The 20,466-nt window shown below is 37.3% G+C and overlaps 1 protein-coding gene and 1 pseudogene across 1 annotated transcript; both read left to right on the forward strand.

The window, feature by feature from the left end:
• LOC129485349 (tripartite motif-containing protein 64C-like) overlaps positions 1-20,466 on the forward strand; it is a 109,125-nt pseudogene that overhangs the window by 44,751 nt on the left and 43,908 nt on the right.
• Positions 426-20,020, forward strand: LOC129484737 (N-acetylated-alpha-linked acidic dipeptidase 2-like). The gene is made up of 5 exons (XM_055283224.2): positions 426-589; positions 1,298-1,409; positions 13,966-14,152; positions 15,973-16,074; positions 17,451-20,020. Exons 1-5 carry the CDS (start codon positions 508-510, stop codon positions 17,607-17,609), a joined length of 642 nt encoding a protein of 213 aa, XP_055139199.1. The 5' UTR covers positions 426-507; the 3' UTR covers positions 17,610-20,020.

The raw sequence follows: 20,466 nt of genomic DNA on the forward strand, positions 1-20,466 counted from the left end.
AGGTATTAGTGGTGTTAACAGCTTTAACAGCGGAGCACCCAGGACCAGAAATTCTTTCCGAGCTTGACGAGTGGGAAATTACAGCAGAGAATCTGGAAGAAGAATAACCAATAGATCAGGAAAAGCAATACTTAAATTCACTTCTGAGCCGAAATTGGGCATTTTGGGGGATGGGCGTGTCAAACAGCCCTCGAGTTCTTTAGGAAATAATTAGGGACATTTTCAGCAGCTCCCGCCACCTACTACTTCCGGGTGACTGCGGGATCCACAGAATGGAAGTTGTCCGCCAACAGGAAGAATGCCTCCTCCCTCTGCAGGGCTTCCTTTCACCCATCGAGGGCCCCTGGGGACCACAGGCCCCCAGCGGGTAGGGCGGAGGCGTGGCCTTGCGAATGTCAGCAGAGGCCACTCAGCGCTCACAGCCTCCTGCCTGCGCGCTCTGTGTTTCTCTGCAGCCCCGAAGCTCGCCAATGTAGCAGGCGCTCCAAGCTCAGTCCTAAAGAAGCCATGGCGAAGTCCAGGGGCCGTCTGTACCTTTGGATGTGCTTGGCTGCTGCGCTGGCATCTTTCCTGGTGGGATTTTTGGTGGGTAAGTGAACGAAACACTCTCTCCTGACTCCGGGGCTCGTGATTCTCTGCAGAGATAAAGGGAGAAATCCTGGAGCTGGAAGGGATTGGGCTGTGCGCTAGCCCTGGCCGGCTGGGCTAGATATGATAAACTCTGCAAATTTCAGAAACCAGATGGAATGTATTTTGGGCTTCCTAGCAGACAAAGTGTGCTTAAAATTCAAATTCATTAAATGTTCCCTGAGTTCACTAGAGACAACCTACAGCTGTCACTATCTGCAGGGATGAAAAAAAATCGTTTTGTTTCCAAGCAACATGAATGAGTCAAAACTTTCAACTAATAGGGACAGCACTAAAAACAAAGCAAAACGAAACAAAACAAAACAAAACCCTGTTGTATATGTAAATAAATATTTGTGGAATGTTCCCTATGTGTCAGGGACTAGATATCCAGGGAAGAAAAAGAAAAGCCACGCCTTCATGCATAACGTGAGAAAATGAAAGAGCTTATCTTAAATAAAACTCCTTTTAAGCATCTCAAAATTATACTACATATCAGAATTTACAGGTTTTCTGCATTTAATATGAACATTATTTTTTAAAGCTCACCATGATCTATTTGTCAGATAAAGGCTTTTTGTGGGGAAGGAGAGAGGGGTGGCTTCTAGTTTTAATGAACTCGAAGTGATTTTGTGTATATGTGTGCATGTATGTGTATTTTTTTCCTCAGGCTGGTTTATTAAGCCTCTCAAAGAAATAACCACTTCTGTGCCTTATCATCAAAGTATACGGTGGGAACTGGTATCTGAAATGAAAGCTGAAAACATCAAATCATTTATTCGGTAAGTTTATTTACGTATTTGATCTTAAAAATCATGTTTAAAATATCACAGTGAGAAGCATATTATACCTGGTTATACACATTAGGACAGTCTTCTCTGTGTGAAATTACATATTATTCATCAACTTATTATTTTTTTTAATGTCTCTATGCCACTCAGGGTGAAATCTGTTACAATGTTATAAAAGTAGGTGTTTCTTCCCTAACTTTATCTAACAAAAAGTATCTGGTTGGCTTATTAAGAGATGTTTCAACTTCATGTAACTTTGGATCTAACTGAATGTTATTCTTTGTTCATCAGTGCCTGGGATTTAATCAGTAATTTTTTTAGATACCCTATTCTGTCAGGGAAAGTTAGATGCTGGTTGACTAAGCGATTTAGTGGAAAAGTGATCAAAGTGTCTGATTCTGTCTGCCAAAAGTTAAACCTTTATCCCATCTTGCAGGTATAAATTTGTTGTTTACAAATAAGACAAAATGAAACCAAAAAGAATCATTGCCATTCCTCCAGCGTCTAACCATGAAAAACAGTGGAAATTGGGGGAGTGATCATAAACTCCTTAAGAACAATGGCCATGATATTTATTTCTGTATTCAGACTCTTTCAAATGGGTGTTAATTTTTAAAATCGGCTTTAGTGAAGTATAATTTACATAAAATAAGCTGCATCCCTATAAAGCCTACAATTTGAGAGTTATGACAGATGTATGCTATACTGAAAAAACCACCTCCTCCATCACGCTACAAAAATATTCCATTATGCCCTTTGCATTTTATTCCCCATCCCCCTCCATCTCTGGCACTAGGCAATCACTAATAAATTTTATATCACTAGAGATTCATTTGCATTTTCTAGAATCTTATTTAAATGGAATCATAGAGTATATGCTCTTTTGTATCTAGCTTCTTTTACTCAGAATAATGATTTTGAGATTCATCTAGATTGTTGCATGTATTAGTAGTTCATTATTTTTATTGCAGACTAGAATTCCATTGTATGGATATACTGCAATGTATAGTTGATGGAAATTTGGGTTGATTATAGTTTTTGGCTATTGTGAATAAAGCTGCTATGAACAGATGTTTACAAGTCTTTCTGTGGATATGTGGTTTATTTCTCTCGAAATGATTGAGTTTGATGATAAGCATAAATTTAACTTTTTAAGAAAATGCCTAAGATAAGTGAAAAGTGGTTGCATCATTTTGCATTTCTACCTCAAAATAAGGAAATCAGTATTCCAAAGAGATATATGCACTCTGATGTTTACCACAGCAGTATTCACAGTAGCCAAGATAGCGAATCAACCTGATGATCAACTTCCATCAACAAATATTATGGTGTATATACAGGATGGATTATTACTCAGCATAAAAAAGAAAGAAATCCTATCATTTGTAGCAACACGAATGGAACTAAATGTCATTATATTAAGTGAAATAAGCCAGTCACAGAAAGACACATATTGCATGATCTAACTCATATGTGGGAGCTAAAAAAAATTGATCTCATGGAGATAGAGAATAGAATGATGGTTACCAGAAACTGGAAGGGTAGTGAGGAGGGTGGACGATACTGAAGGTTGGTTCAATGGGTACAAAAATAGAGTTAGATAGAAGGAATAAGATCTAGTATTACATAGCACAATAGGGCAACTATAGTTAACAATAATTTATTGTATATTTCAAAATAACTAGAGTGGATTTGAAATGTTCTGAACTCAAAGAAATGATAAATGTTTGAGGTGATAGATATCCTAACTACTCTGATTTGATCATTACTTATTGTATGCTTCTATCAAGATATCACATATACCCTATAAATGTGTACAAGTAGTAGGTAGCCATAAAATTTAAAAATAAAGAAATAATTTTAGAAGTCTATTCATGGCTTTGGCTTATTTTGTATTTAGATATAAGTTGTTTTCCCCTGTGGAGTTTTTTGTTTGTTGTTGTTGTTGTTGTTGTTGTTGTTTTGAGACAGAGTCTCACTCCATCACCCAGGCTGGAGTACAGTGTTGCGATCTCAGCTCACTGCAACCTCCATGTCCTAGGCTCAAGGGATTCTCCCACCTCAGCCTCCTGAGTAGCTAGGACTACAGACATGCATCACCACACCCAGCTAATTTTTAAAATTTTTGTTTATTTGTTTATTTTTTGTTGTTGTTTTTGTTGTTGGTAGCGACAAGGTCTCATTATTTTACCCAGGCTGGTCTCGAACTCGTGAGCTCAAGTGACATACCCACTTCACCCTCCCACAGTGCTAGGATTACAAGCATAAGCCACCATCCTCAACCCCCCTATGGAGTTTTTAGAGTTCTTTACATAGAGTTGACTCTTGAATAATGTGGGCATAGGGTGCTGACCCCCCATGCAGTCAAAAATCCACACATAAATTTTAACTCCCCCAAAACTTAACTATTAATAGCCTACTAGTGACCTTAGAAATAATGTAGAAAATTAACATGTATTTTGTATATGTATTATATGCTGTATTCTTACAATAAAGTAAGCTAGAGAAAAGAAAATGATTTTTAAAAAATCATAAGAGAAAAGCATTTACTATTTATTAAGTGAATGTAGATTTTCATAAAGGCCTTCATCCAATATTCACATTGAGTAGGCTGAGGAGGAGGAGGAAGAGGAGGGATTGGTCTTGCTGCCTCAAGGATGGCAGAGGCAGAGAAGGTAGAGAAGGGGAGTCAGGAAAGGCAGTCACATTCTGTTCAATTCTTAGACATCATGCCTGTTTTTTACTTTTTCTTTTCTCTAAAAATATTTTTATACACTACCAGTTCTTCTTCCATCATTTGCTTTAGTTTTAGTGCCTGTATCATAGAAAGGACCGTGTTGTAAAAGAAGTCAAAAGCAGTCTTGAATAATGGAAACCCTTCTGCCAGATTGTCTAATATCATCTTGTTTTCTGGCATTGCTTCTGTCTTCTTCCTCATCATCTGGTACTGGTTTAGAAGTATTCATCTCCATCAAATCATCTTCTGTTAATTTTTCTGGTGTCTACTACCTTTTGAATTTTTCCAAGATTACTATCATGAAACCCTTCATCTCTCAACCTTTTTTTTTTTTTTTCATATTCACAATCTCTTTCATGATTATCTTGTTTGGCTCTGTCATCAATCCTGTGAAGTCATGTCCGCATCTGCACACAGTTTTCTTTGGCAGGAATTTGTTGTGTTGGGCTTGATGGCTTTCACAGCATTTTCTATAACAATGATGACATCTTCAGTGGTGTAATTTTTTTCGGCATTTCATTAAATTCTGTCAGGGTTCTCTTCCGTAGTATTGACAATCCCTTCCATAGAGTGCAGTGAGCCTTAAAATTGTTATTATGACCCCTTGATCTAGGGGGCAAATTAGAGAGATGTGTTTGGGGGCAAGTAGACTACTTGATCTCAGGGTTTCTGGGTAGCCAGACGTGTCTTCCAATACCAAAAGAATTTTAAAATGCAATCCCTTCCTGGCAAGGTATTTCATGACTGCAGGAACAAAGTATGGGTGGAATCAATCCAGAACATTGGTTTCTGTTGTCCAGGCCTTCTTGTTGTACAACCAAAAGACTGAGAACTGGTGTTTATCTTTTCCCTTCAAGGCTTGGGGGTTAGCAGCTTCATAGATAAGGGCAGTCCTTATCATAAACCCAAGTGCATTTGCACAAAACAGTAGAATTTGCCTATCCCTTCCTGCCTTAAATCTCAGTGCTTACATCTCTTCCTTACTCTTAAATATCCTTTGTAGCATCCCCCTCCGCACCCAGGATAGGGCATTTTCATTTGCATTGAAAAACCTTTTCAGGCAGATATCCCCTTTCTCCTCAGTAATTTTCTTAATGTCATCTGATGACTTGTCCACTGCCTCTTGGTGAGCAGAAGCTGCTCCTCCTGTTATCTTGACACTTTAAAAGTTAAACTTCTTTCTAAATTTATCAAACAATCTTTTGCAGGCATACTATTCTCCACCTTTACCTTCCTTTTGCATTAAATTATCATAGAATGACTTTGCTTTTTCTCAAATCACATTAATTAGAGTCTATAGATATGCCTTTCTTATAGCAATGCTACACCTACATAAAAGCTACATTTTCAATACAAGAAAAAAAGGTAATTTGCAAAAGAACAAGGTTTTCACACTTGTTGGCATAGCTGCCATGACAGCTTCACAAATTTTTCCTTTTTTTTTTTTTTTAACAATAGTCCTTATGCTGGATTTATCTTGAAAATGGAGGGCAATCACAGCTGCACACCTCAGTCTACGGTATACCAAGCAATTCATCTTTTTCTTATGATGTATCATTAATGGCACTTCGTATGGATCCCATGGTGTTATTCAAGGTTTACAGTATTATACTAAACACGGTGAGAACTACATGAGAACCGTGGGAGATCATTTTTTAAACTGCCATAAGCAATTTACTGGAGAAACAAACTGTTCACGTAGTGATGATTAGGGAGATGGTTAGTATCATACAGTGGTTTATGCAGATAGTCATCGCACAAGCTCACTGCAAGAGCAATAAGCTGTTGCTACAAATGTATCTCTGCAGTACACAATGTATTACAGTTAATTTTACATAATTATGACTTTATATTGTATTTTTATGTTTGTTTACAGTTCTCTAGACTGCAAATGGCACCATGTAGTCTGTAAGTGTATGCATATATTTTGATACATTTTAACTTTTTATAATAGATTCATGTTATTTTAAAACAGTAAATGATAAAATACTTTTACATGTACTTCATGCATTCATGACAAACCATTTTTTATATTTCTAGGCTATGTGGTTCATTTATGAGTTTTTTTTTAAATTGCTGCAAATCTCAAAAAAAATTTCCAATATATTTATTGAAAAAAATTCATATATAAGTGGACCCATGCTGTTCAAACCTATGTTTCAAGGGTCAATTCCATTCTAGATACAAGTCTTTTGTTGGAAATGCAGTGAAGAAATATTTTTTTCCAGTCTGTAATTTGTCTATTTGCCCACCCTCATTTGCAGATCAGAAGTTAAAACCTTATTTTGATGAGGTGTAATTTATCAATTTTTCTCTTTTTGGATCATGCTTTTGGGTTCATATCTAAGAACTCTCTGATCTGGACTTTGACCAATTTTGTCTTCTTTATTCCCCCAAAGGTTTATAATTTACCTTTCACGTTAAAGTTTCTGACCTGTTTTGAGTTATTTTGTGCATAAAGATGCGAGGATTAGGTTGAGTTTATTCTTTTGCTTGAGAATGTCCAATTGCTCTATCACCATTTATTAAAATGTTATCCTTCTTTCATTTAATTGCTTTTGCACCTTTGTTAAAAATTAGTTGGGTGTATTTGTGTGAGTCTATTTCTAGATTCTCTCTTTTGTAGAGACAGAGTCTTATTCTGTTTCTGGGTTTTATATTCTACCCTATTTTTCCAGTACCGTACTGTCCTGATTATTAAAGTGATATAGCAGAATTTAACAAAACATAGAATGATTTCTCTTACCTTATTCTTTTTTTTTTTTTTTTTTTGAGATGGAATCTCGGTCTGTCGCCCAGGCTGGAGTGCAGTGGCGCAATCTCGGCTCACTGCAAGCTTTGCCTCCCGGGTTCACGCCATTCTCCTGCCTCAGCCTCTCCAAGTAGCTGGGACTACAGGCGTCCGCCACCACGCCCGGCTAGTTTTTTGTATTTTTTTGGTAGAGACGGGGTTTCACCGTGGTCTCGATCTCCTGACCTCGTGATCTGCCTGCCTCGGCCTCCCAAGTGCTGGGATTACAAGCGTGAGCCACCGCGCCCGGCCCCTTATTCTTTTAAACTATTATTGTAGCTATACTGTATCCCTTACCTTTTCATTTAAAATATATATTAAACACATATTTGTCTAAAAAACTATTTGTGGAGCTTTGCTAGGAATTACAGTAATCCTATAGAGCTATTTGGGAATTCTTGACATGTTTGCTGTGTCCAGTCTTCTATTACAGGAACATGGTGTGTTTCCAGTTGTAGATCATCTTTCTTTTATCAGCATTTTGTAATTTGCATTAAGCAGATGCTTTATATGCTTTGTTAGATCTGCATCTTTCATTTTCTTTGGAGCAAATGCAAATTATATTGTGTTTTAATTTCAATTTCCACATAAAGTGTTGTTAGCATATAGAAATACTGTTGTGTTTGTGTATTGATGTTGCATCCTGTGGCCTTGCTGAACTCTAAGAAGGTTTTGTTTGTTTATTTGTTTTGGTTTTGGGGGAGTGTTCTGAGACAGAGTCTTGCCATATTTCCCAGACTGGTTTCAAACTCCTTGGATTAAGCGATCCTCCCACCTAGGCCTCCCCTAGTTCTGGGATGACAAATGTGAGCCCCTAGACTTGGCTGGAAGGTGGGAAAGAGTTTTGTTTGTTTGTTTGGTTTGGTTGGTTTCTTGTAGATTCATTGAAATTTTCTATGTAGACAATAACATCATCTTCAAAAAGGGAACATTTCATTTCTTTTATTTTTCTAATCAGTATGCCTTTTACTTTTTTAAGAATAACTGCCTCTTTGTGCTGACTGGAACCTCCATTACTCTGTTGAATAAGAGTAGTAAGAATGTACATTCATTTCTTTTTACTAATCTTAAGGAGAAAGATTTAGTTTCACCGTTAAGTATGATGTAGCTGTCGGTATTTTGTTGATGCGTTTTGTCAAGTTAAGAAAGCTCCCCTCTATTCCAAGACTGCTGAGGGTTTTTATCATGAATGGGTGTTGAATTTTGTCAAGTGCTTTTTCTGTATCAATTAATATGATCATATGATTTTTCTTTTTTAGCTGGTTGGTAGGGTAATTCCTTTATTTCTTTACTAATTTGGGAGGGGGTCAAATTTAATCCAGAGCTATGTTATAGTTTTCTCACGAATGCGAAATTGTCTATTTGTCCCATTAATTTGGTCAGTTTTTGCTCTATGTATTCTGAGGCTCATTCATTAGGCATACACACATGGATGTTATGTCTTCAAAACAGAATGACCTTTTATTTTTATGAAGTGTGCTTAGTTATCTTTAGTAATAATCTTTTTAAGTCTATTTTATTTCATATGAATGGAGCCATGTCAGCCTTCTAATACTTCTGTTTATATAGGATGTCTTCTTCCATCTACTTACTTTTAACTATCACTTTCATTAGAAATAAAATGTACCCTCTATAGAGAGAACACAGTTGTCATTTGCTGTTTTATGCATTTTTGTAATCTTAATTTAAGTATGCCTTCTGTGGGCTTCATATAATAGATATTTGCTTTTTTATCCACCCTGGTAACCTCTGCCTTGTGAGTATTTAGTCCATTAACATATAATATAATTATTGATTGATATAATTAAACTTAAGTCTGCCACTTTATGGTTTGTTTTCTGTTTTCTTTCTGTACCTTTACTCATTTTCTGACTTTTTCATAGTGGGGAAAATATATGAAATTTTATTTTATTTCAGTTTATCTTTTGGCTACACCTCTTTGGCTGTACTTTTTAGTGGACACTCTAAAAGTTATACGATACATCTATAATGTTTCACTGTATTCTTAAATTTACTATTGTGTCACTTAATATGTAATGGAGAAACTCACATTTCTGTATATCCATTTACTCTCTCCCCCACCATCCTTTATAAAGTAGCTGTCATATGTATCATACATACATGAAATATAAACCTCAAAAAATAATGCTATATTAATGTTATATTTTTTCTTGAACATGTATACATATTGTAAACCAGTTAAAGTTAAAATTAGTATTTCATGTTTCTTAGATATTTATCATTTTTGATGCTTTTCATTTATTTCTGAAGATTTAGGTTGCCCTGTGCTATTTCTGTTGAGTCTGAATAACTTCCTTAAGTATTTCCTGTAATGTGGAGTCTGATGGTGACAAATTTTTAGTTTTTCTTCATCCATAAAATTATTTACTTCAACTTTATTCTCCAAACATATTTTTCCTGGATATAGAATTCTGGGTTGACTCCGCTAATACACATGAAGTTTTTAGAACTTTAAATGTTTCACTGTCTTCTAGCTGCTATGTTATCTGATGAGAAGTTTACAGTCATTAAATCATGTAACATGTATCATTTTTGTCTTTTATTTTTGGCAGTTCTACTATGTGTCTAGGCATAGTTTTCTTTAAATTTAGCCTGTTTAGGCTCTCTGAGCCTCTTCACAATGGAAATTTATATCTTCCATTTATTTAGAAAGGTCTTGTTTACTATTTCTTAAAATATCTTTCTGCACCATTCTTTCTCTTCTTTTCTTCTAATACTCAAGTTAAACCCTACAGACAGATATGAGTGAAGTACATACACTACAGTTAACAGACAATCCCTGACTTACGATGGTTTGATTTAGAATTTTTCAACTTTATGATGGATTTATCAGGGTATTAAATGCATTTTCAATTTAGTAATATTTTTGACTTTCAATGGGTTTATAGGGACATAACCTCACCATAAGTTGAGTAGTATATCTATTTTCTACACATCTGTGCTGTTGAGATCACAAAGTTCCATGTTAGTGTCTATGGATGAACTCGAGTGAGCTATTGTAATGAGGAATAAATCAGCTATAATGTTCTTATTAAATTTCAGCTTATGTATTATCAAGGCACATCAGATATCAAGAGGTTAGTTCAAAATGTCTGTTGTGAGGTGCTTTTTTGATGATACAGGAAAAGAAGGAGTAGGAATGAACATCACTTGAAGAGAGACTCAGTCTATATATAGCTCATGCAATGGAGTAGAATGGCAGAGGTTTTTTTTTTTTTTTCTTCTTCTTCTTTTTTGACAGTCTTGCCCTGTTGCCCAGACTGGAGTGCAGTGGCACAATCTCAGCTCACTGCAACCTCCACCTCCCAGGTTGAAGCAATTCTCCTGCCTCAGCCTCCTGAGTAGCTGTGATTACAGGCTCCCACCACCACACCTGGCTAGTTTTTGTACTTTTAGTAGAGACGGGGTTTGCCATGTTGACCAGGCTGGTCTCAGGTGATCCACCCACCTCGGCCTCCCAAATGCTGGGATTACAGGCATGAGCCACCGTGCCCAGCAATGAATGTCTTATCAAGTGAGACAGAGTGCTTACATTTAAATTTGCTTAACTTAAAAGGCTAGGTAAGATGTTAACACTATTGAACTATTTGCACTGCATCATCAAGTGTCCAGAAGAAATCTCCTAGAAAATGATGTGAGGTATCAGAACTAAAATATGGTGATGCTCTTGATTAAACATTAACATTTTCTATTTATATTATTAGTATTATGCTTTAGTGTATAATATGCATAAGTTGATAAACAATCTTTGAATGGTTTTCGTGATGATTAAATATCTTGTTGGTGTTGTTTTTTCTGTCTTTTGCATCCAACCACATACAAATATTACACACCAAGAATGATGACAAGAACAGAGATAGAGGGAAATACACCATATTAGGGGCCCCCAACTTTAATGAATGAAGAGGCATGACTCAAAGTTTTGTAGATGACAGTACATACCTAGAAGGTGTAGTGGGTGGTGACTTTTGTTGTAAGCTTCAAAAAAGCTGTTAGTTTGGAAAGAAGAAAAAAGAGATATATCTGAAACAGCCAGTGGAGAGTAAGGCCTCCTAGCTGAACTTTAGCCATGAGGTATATGGGGTCATGGAAAACAAAACAGCCTGCAGGTGAGCAGGGTCCTCAGAGGAAACCAGTTAAGACAAGGAGGTTGGCTGGGCACGTTGGCTCACGCCTGTAATCCCTGCACTTTGGGATGCCAAGGACAGTGGATCACCTGAGGTCAGGAATTCAAAACCAGCCTGTCCAACATAATGAAACCCCACCTCTACTAAAAATACAAAAAATTAGCTGGGCATGGTGGCATGCACCTGTAATCTCAGCTACTCGGGAGGCTGAGGCAGGAGAATCGCTTGAACCTGGGAGGCGGAGGTTGCAGTAAGCCAAGATTGTACCACTGCACTCCAGCCTGGGCAACAAGAGCAAAACTCCATCAAAAAAACAAAAAAACAGAAAAGAAAGACAAGGAGGTCAAGGAAACATTCAGAGAAGGTGCTGAAGATATAAGCGAATTGTTGATTGCAGAGCTAAAGGGTTAATGAACACAGCAGAAGAGTTTAGAAGGCAAAGGAGGGCTTGAAGATTGAGTTAAAGGGCTTAAATATGGGAACAATTGTATTTCTCCCAGCCACTTTCTTATTAACAGAGCCTCAACTGTGAGTGTTCTCCCTCTCTCAGGAGGGTATGTGTTCAGTAAAGGTTACCTTCCTCCCAGCCCAGGAATCTCTTGATTAGTCCATAAGACAATCATTATCCTCCCTCTGGCAATGATTGATTTGAGAAGGGGTAAATGAACCTATTTTACCTAATGAAATGGGAGAAAAACTTAGCTAAGATCTTCTACAAAAATGTTCCTTTGTTAAACACAAAAGAAGGAATAGTTGTTCCAGTTTGTACTTGTTTCTCCTGAAGTTACTGGGTGAATACGTATGCCTGGGGCTGTAATGCCCATCTTGAGACCATACGGAGAAACCCTGATATGAAATAAAGGATGTTATACCTTCCTACTCTTTTTCTGTACTTCTCTATTTCATTTCAGGGGGTTCTTGAAAAGATGGGATGCAAAAAATTCATGGCTAATCCTCCCTCCTAATTTAAGGAAATACATATATTTTTTTCTAATTGCAAGAATCATATCTGCTCTATGTAGAAACAAAAATAATGAATTGTGTAAAGTAGAAATTAAATATCTCTAGCCGTTTTGCCTTTTTATTCCTATACATATAAAATAACTTCTGTCTGAACACATTTGTACTTTTAAAAAATAAAGATGGTAAGAAATTAAACATCTGATATGTGCAGTTTTCATTTTCTGATATAGAGAAAGACATCTTCTCAGAGAAGATGATGCTTGAAGAGTCCTTATGGATGATTATAGTTTGCAGATGAGAAAGGAGAGTGATTAGAAGTGGTGATAGAGGGAGATTCAGGTAGATGGGACAATATTTTTGGCTGAGATAAGACATTGTGCAAAGGCTAAAAGGTAGTAAAAATCATAATCATTTTATGAGAAAAATAAGTATACTCAGTGACAGAGAGTAGAGGAGTTTATAAGAGAGTGATATGGAATTAATCTGAAAAGACAGAAGAGAGGATCTAACCTAAAAGTGCTTTAGATGCCTTGTTGGGGTGTGAACTTTTTAATGCAGGGTACAGTGAATTGTAGAAGAATTTTAATCACATGGGTAATAACAGCAGATGAATTATTTAGAAACATCATTATTTCTCAGGATCAGATAACTACAATTTTGGATTCCAGCTCCAGCATTTGTTAGCTGTAAAATTATGAGTAGATTATTCAGCCACTCTGTCAGTGTCCTCATTTGCCAAATGGGGATGATGGAAGAAGGATTGTGATGATTAAATGGGAAAACACATGTGATAGTGAATGTAGAGTGCTTGTCATACAACAGGTTTTCAATACATGTTAATTTCCTTTTACTGCTGTATATTTTGTGGCTGTTGTCTGGTTAACAAAAAAATTTTTAAAAGGGTTTATTTTTGTTCTACTGATGATGTGTGACTTTAATTTTTTTTTTTTTTTTTTTTTTGTGACATAATCTCACTCCGTCACCCAGGCTGGAGTGCATTGGCATGATCTCGGCTCACTGCAACCTCCACCTCCCAGATTCAAGCAATTCTCCTGCCTCAGTCTCCCAAGTAGCTGGGATTACAAGCGCTTGCCATGATGCCTGGCTAATTTTTTTGTATTTTTGGTAGAGACAGGGTTTCACCATGTTGGCCGGGCTGGTCTCAAACTTCTGACCTCAGTTGATTCACCCTCCTCGGCCTTCCAAAGTGCTGGGATTACAGGTGTGAGCCACCATGCCTGGCCAGGGACTTTAAAAATATTATTCACCCCAAGTAAAATAAATCTCACTAAGAACTATGTTTGTGAGGTCACTTAAATGTTACAACCCATTTACATCCAGAACCAAGAGAACACTGCCCAAATTAAATTCAGCAAGCCTGCACTTTTTGGGTAAAAGACAAGAACTAAGCACTAGGGGATATGAAAAATTAAAATGCATGGACTTTGACATCAGTGAGATAAATAAGCAACTGCATACATGCTACAATCAACAGTGGAAATACATAAGTTAAACGTGGAAGTGCCCAAGTTGGTCCCTGCGAGATATTAAGATCTAATTTTCTTTCCAAAATGTCTCTGTTCTCTGACAAGCAGCAAAAAGGAACATTATTGGTATAGAAGTATGACATTCTTCCAGGCTATCTTCTCATATCTGAGTCTTTGCTGATTGTGTCTACCATGGAATGTGTTATTTTCTGAGGAAGCATAATATGAAAACTGCAGTTGTACACAAATAACTTAAAAATTGGCCTATCTAGAAACTGGTAGCATTAGCTGTGTTTCTTTTATCTATCATATAGGAATGACAACTTAATGCCAAAACATAAGTAGTGCATTTAGAATAGTTTTTAGGCACATCGTCTGAGCATAGTCTTTAACGCCCTCTTATATTTTATTTTCATTTTAGTTCTTTTACAAAGCTTCCTCATCTGGCAGGAACAGAACAAAATTTCTTGCTTGCCAAGAAAATTCAAACCCAGTGGAAGAAATTTGGACTAGATTCACCCAAGTTGGTTCATTATGATGTCCTCTTATCTTACCCCAATAAGACAAATGCCAACTATATATCGATTGTGGATGAACATGAAACTGAGGTATGTGAAATTGTTGGTACCTTTTATATTTTGCAATCCAACCGTTTTATGTGGATTGTAATGTAGGGTCAAGTAAAAGTAGAAATTTGTTAATAGTGAATTATTCAGTATCCACTATGTGTTCGACATGGTGTTAAGTCCTGAGGCCAGAATGAGACTAGGACATGGTTCCTTTGCCTAAGTAAGTTGAGGCAGACAATAGAATACTTCAGACTTCAAATTAATATGGTAAGTGCTATGAAGATTATGATTAGAGTTCATTATTTACAGAGAAAAGAGTCACTCAGCCCAGCCTGGGAGTTAGACAATGTTTCCTGAAGTCTTGACATGTGAGTCATGAAAGGACGTAAGGAGTTAACCATGTGACAAGATAGGATAAGAGAATTCTCAACAAAAGACAAAATATTGGCAAATGCTTGGAGGCATATATTAGCATAGTATTATTGGGAGAATGTAATGATTTTCTGTATTTCAAAAGTGTAAAATACAAAATGGGCCATGATATGAGATAAACCGGTAAATATGTTCTGGGAACAGATCATAGAAGGGCGTATATGCTGTCCTAAGAAGCTTAAACTTCAGCTTCAGGTCATGGGTGCCAATGACAAGTCCTGAGCAGGGGAAGGATGTGGCTAGAGGGGCATTTTAGATAGACAAGGTCCTCTGTAGATTACACCTAGGCTAAGCAATGGGTTAAAGTTGTTGTCTTCAGACAATAGTCCAGGTAAAAGATAATAAAGTTTTAGGATGTTAGTAGGAATGAGGAAGAGGGATGGATTTCAGAAATAGTAAGGAAATGTATTAGCAGGACTTGATTAGTGATTGACTTGGGGAAGGAGGGGAAGATAGAGTTGAGGATGACTCCGAGACTGTCTGGTGTGAGTGGCTAATGACTGAAGCTATTAATAGAGGTAGGAAATGCAGATCAAAAGCAGGCCCAGGGTGAGAGATGATAAATTTGAATTTTAACATGTTGAGTTTGGACATCCAGGATGAAATAACCACCAAACATTTAAATATATGAATCTGAAAAGGTAAGTATCATAAGCATATTAGCTATTGGTAAAATTCTGATACTTAATGAAGTCTCGCAGTGAGGGAGTACAGAGGCAAGCAATGGGCTGGGGATAAAACATGGGGAAATATTATTTAAATAAAGATGAAAGAGGGCCGGGCGCGGTGGCTCACGCTTGTAATCCCAGCACTTTGGGAGGCCGAGGCGGGCGGATCACGAGGTCAGGAGATCGAGACCACGGTGAAACCCCGTCTCTACTAAAAATACAAAAAAATTAGCCGGGCGTGGTGGCAGGCGCCTGTAGTCCCAGCTACTCGGAGACGCTGAGGCAGGAGAATGGCGTGAACCCGGGAGGCGGAGCTTGCAGTGAGCCGAGATTGCGCCACTGCACTCCAGCCTGGGCGACAGAGCAAGACTCCGTCTCAAAAAAAAAATAAATAAATAAATAAATAAATAAATAAATAAATAAATAAAGATGAAAGAAAAGGAGCCCACCAGGGAAGCTGAATAGGCACAGTCAAAAAAAGAGGATCACCAAAGTGCCACCTTTGAAGCTCTGCTCTTACACTTTATAAGGAAACTTTTGGTTACCTGAGATTGCATGCATTTATAAAAGTTTCTATTATTAGGAAGACAGTAATAATGATAAGGCTCTTTCTCATTGTTGTCAGTGTAATTTATCTATTTAATTATATAACCTAATTCCAGGATGCTTAATCTGAAGTATATACTTGAAGGCAAAATGAATTATATCTTAATAATAATCTGGAATTTTTCTAACTTGACATATTTTAATTCTTGCTAGATTTTCAAAACATCATACCTCGAACCACCACCAGATGGCTATGAGAATGTTACAAATATTGTGCCACCATATAATGCTTTCTCAGCCCAAGGCATGCCAGAGGTAAAATAAAACACATTTGTAATCCAAGCCTTTAAATGGTTCTTTTGCTATGTAAAACCTGTATAGAGGACTAAAACCAAAGAAATTAGGTGAATCATTCATGTGGGTTCATTGTTTGATATTCAGTACTATGAAAACCTCATACCTCAAATTAAAAAAATATATAATAAAATAGAAGAGAACACCAGACAGAGAAAAAAGAAACAAAACAAATACATTAAAAACTGACCCTGCTGAAGGAGTTGCCACTCTCTGAAATAACAAACTGCTGAACATGCCTTTCAGTGAGGCAGTAGGTGTTTTTTTGTTTGTTTGTTTTTATATTTGTTTTGTTTTGTTTTGTTTTTGAGACAGTTTCGCTCTTGTCACCCAGGCTGGAGTGCAGTGGCACAGTCTCGGCTCACTGCAACCTCCACCTCCCAGGTTCAAGCAATTCTCTTGCCTCAGCCTCCCGCTTAGCTAGGACCACAGGTGCATGCCGCCATGTCCTTCTAATTTTGTATTTTTTTTAAGTGGAGACGGGGTTTCTCTACGTTGGTCAGGCTAGTCTCGAACTCCCGACCTCAGGTGATCTGCTCGCCTCGGCCTTCCAAAGTGCTGGGATTACAGGCGTGAGCCACTGCTTCTGCCCAGCAGTAGGTGTTTTTACAAGCTTCTTTCCGTTTTTCATAATTTGAATATTTTATGGATTCATAGATAGGATTTTATAGATCATACCATAGAGGTTCTTAAATTAATGCAATGGTTGGAAATTAAATAAATATAGTTAGGATCTTTAAAATGACATTTATTTACTCTATTCCCTGTGGCTTTTTATACACTGATAATTTCTTCAACACAGGACATGCTGTTTAGATATGTCTGGCTGGGTGCGGTGGCTCACACCTGTAATCCCAGCACTTCAGGAGGTTGAGGCGGGCAGATCTTTGGAGGTCAGGAGTTCAAGACCAGAATGGCCAACATGGTGAAATCCCATCTCTACTGTCAAAAAATACAAAAATTATGTGGGCGTGGTGGCGCATGTCTGTAATCACAGCTACTCTGGCGGCTGAGGCAGAATCACTTGAACTCAGAAGGTGGAGGAGGTTGCAGTCAGCCGAGGGAGTGCTACTGCACTCCAGCCTGGACGACAGTGAAATTCCGTCTCAAAAATAATAAACAAATAAATAACTCTTATACATTGTCCTTCTTTAAACCTCTTCAGGATTTTAAAAGATTCTCTAATGACTTCTGCATAATTACTGTGGGTCTGTTTATTATTCCCCAAATAAAGAAAGGAAACACTTTTGATGACGCAGTATTGTGAAGCAAACTTATTTTTTGTTTTTTTTTTCTTCAATTTTAGCAGTATTATATGTATTTTCTTTTCCCTATAGGGAGATCTTGTATATGTTAACTATGCTCGCACTGAAGACTTTTTCAAACTAGAAAGAGAGATGGGCATCAACTGTACTGGGAAGATTGTTATTGCAAGATATGGAAAAATCTTCAGAGGAAATAAAGTACAGTATTATCTGTTTTTCTACAGAGAATGAGAGGATATATATAGTCTGTAAATGTAAATGACCAACTTGCTTCTCTGTTTCCAAATTGCTTTCAAACATTTATTTTCTTTTTTTTTTTTCCTATTTGCCATGGATACACGGAAACTCATGTTTCTATGTTTTCTCACATACCTGGAAAAGAAAATTATTTTTAATCATTTTTATTAAAAAAGTAATATTTGCTTTTAGAAATTTAATTGAAGGAAATTTATATAAAGTAAAAAATGAAAAGCTCCTCTGCATTACCCACTTCATTATTCAGATATAATCAATCTTAATAGCTTTTTTCAAATCTAATTCTGTGAAATATAAATACATCCGTCCCTATATGCCCATTTTACATATATTTATTTATTTACTTTTACATTCTATAAGACTTTATTTTTTTTCACTCAGCCATGACTCATATTCTTCATGTCCACAGGTTGAGAGTTATGTAATACATTGGTTAAGAGTAAGGGATGAGTCTATCAGTCCACCAATTTTGCAAAAATACTCCTTGCCCATTTAGAAGGAATACAAGCAACAATGTTCACAATAATATTAAACTAAAATTCAGTACACTTATATCATTTTGGATTACTGCTGCTAGGAATTTTAAAACATTTGCTCTTGTATTACTTTAGTTTTAAATTTTCATGAGTTGTCGGCATGGGGAGTAAACACTCAGTTCATACTCTCCTTCTTCCTTTATTAGAGTTCAGAAATACTGATCCTCATATCTAAAGTAATGCTCCTTTTAACAAATGACAATTTCGGTTTGCTGAGTTACTGATGGATTGTATCCTTCTTTATATCATACATTTCTTTTTTAAAAAAATGAGTTTTTGTGTTATTTAAAACATAAAATTGGAAGTTTTACATATGTGAAATGATCTCTACAATCAAAATAATGAACATACCCATTATCTCCAAAAAGCTTCCTCTCGTCTCTTTATATTCTCACCCTCCCAACTCTTCCTTCCCACTTCATCCAATCCCTAGACAACCATTCATCTTGCTTTCTGCTATCAGCATGATTATTTTGAGATCTGTCCATGTTGGCATCTTTGTCAATAGTTTTTCTTTCTTTTGCTGAGTAGTATTGGCAGGCTTTTCAAAATGCAGGTATCTCTGGAGCTGTTTTGTGGACACCAGGAGCATTACCTGACAAGCCCTGTGCTGGCCCCAGGGTACCCTGTGCACCTGGGTAAGGCTGGAACACATTGGGGACAGAGACCCAACATGCCCACTTCAGAACAGCGTGGGACCTGGGGAAACCACCAGCTGTTTGCTGTCCTGTCATTGCTGTTCTACACATCCCTGGAGACTATGAGCATCGGTTACAGTGTGGTATTGGCTGGTCAGGACCAGAAATGTCCATTTTTGACCTGGAAGCAGCAGACACCCAAGGCTTAGGGTAGACGTGGGGGCTCCATACCATTCCCAGTGCCAACTTCCCATGGCGGAAACAGGAAGGAATGTCTGGCAACCCGCCAAGGGTCAGATGCCACATCAGCCTGAGCAGAAGCTGCCTGACACTGGCTGTTCCAATGACAATTAGACATTCTTGGGAAGGTGGAGCCATTTGTGAGAGCTCAGGATGGGTGTCCTGAAAGCGCCACTTAAAGGCGACTGAGGCCTCTCAAAATCCCTGTGTTAGAACTGCAGCTGTCCATGTGGGCTTCAGTGCAGTCACCTGTGGAGCTTTAGGACAGGCCCAGGGCTCAGCTCCCGGGACCAGTGCCTTGAGAATTTTCGCAGCAGGGATAGCCGGCTTGGAAAGGCATGCCTGGGAGACCATGTGACACTGCCTGGCTGGGTCCTGGGCTGACAGATGTGAGCATGGAGCTCATGGTGACTTGGTAATGCTGTGAATTATGTACGTGTGGCAGGAAGGTGCCACAATGCCAAGGCCCCAAGTCTTGGAAATTCCATGAGGTCCGCATGAAGTTGAACTAAACACCAAGTGCAGTCCTCAAAGGAAAAATAAAAGAAATACCCACATAAGGGACTCTTTGGAACTGAATCTGGAAGAGAGGGCTTCCTGGTCCACTCCAGGAGAATTTGCCTAAAATAAGTTTGCTTCCCATTGCATTCTCTTTGCTTGTTCTAAACATCACCTCCCCCCATTCCCTTAATTTGCATCATTCTGGGCTCCTTACTCTTGTTGCATCCTTTTTTTACATTTTAAGGATGTCTGAATTCCATTTACTTAAGAGCATATATGGCTTAATTTTGTGTTTCTGGTAATCGTTTATTACATTTCCCCATTTTATCAAATGACACGTTTTCCTCGTATCTATTTTTAATATGTTAAAGATTTTGTATCCAGTTTATCTAAAACTCCTTGATTAAAATGAGTTTAATTCTAGCAATACATATATGCTTATCTCTGCATTGTTTTATAATATTACGATAAATGTTTGTCCCCAATATATGACTGTATGGATAATATTTTTTAAAAAGATACAATAAAATATGCTATCTCTTTCTCACTCGATCATGTGGCTGAATGAGTCAATCCCTCCATCAAATAGAAATATCTGGCATCACTTAATCTAACTAATAAAAACATCCAGTGTGCACGTGCATCCACAATGAGAAGAAAAGACCAAAGCAAACAGCCAAAAAGGAGAGAATCCCATGATTTCTGTCTAAACTCCTACAGATATCATAAATATTTATTGCTAGAAACAGTATTTTAAATAAAATACTGGTCTTCAGGCAAGTGTATTAAAACTGCGTTGGATACAAGGGGCGCTATCACTTGTAAAACTTGGCAAATTGGATAATAATTAAAAATACAAAATTACACAGAAAATACCCTTTAATAAATTGAGTTTTTTTTTTTTAATTGAGACAGAGT

Source organism: Symphalangus syndactylus, chromosome 6 (genome assembly GCF_028878055.3).
Source record: "Symphalangus syndactylus isolate Jambi chromosome 6, NHGRI_mSymSyn1-v2.1_pri, whole genome shotgun sequence".
Lineage (NCBI taxonomy): Eukaryota > Metazoa > Chordata > Mammalia > Primates > Hylobatidae > Symphalangus > Symphalangus syndactylus.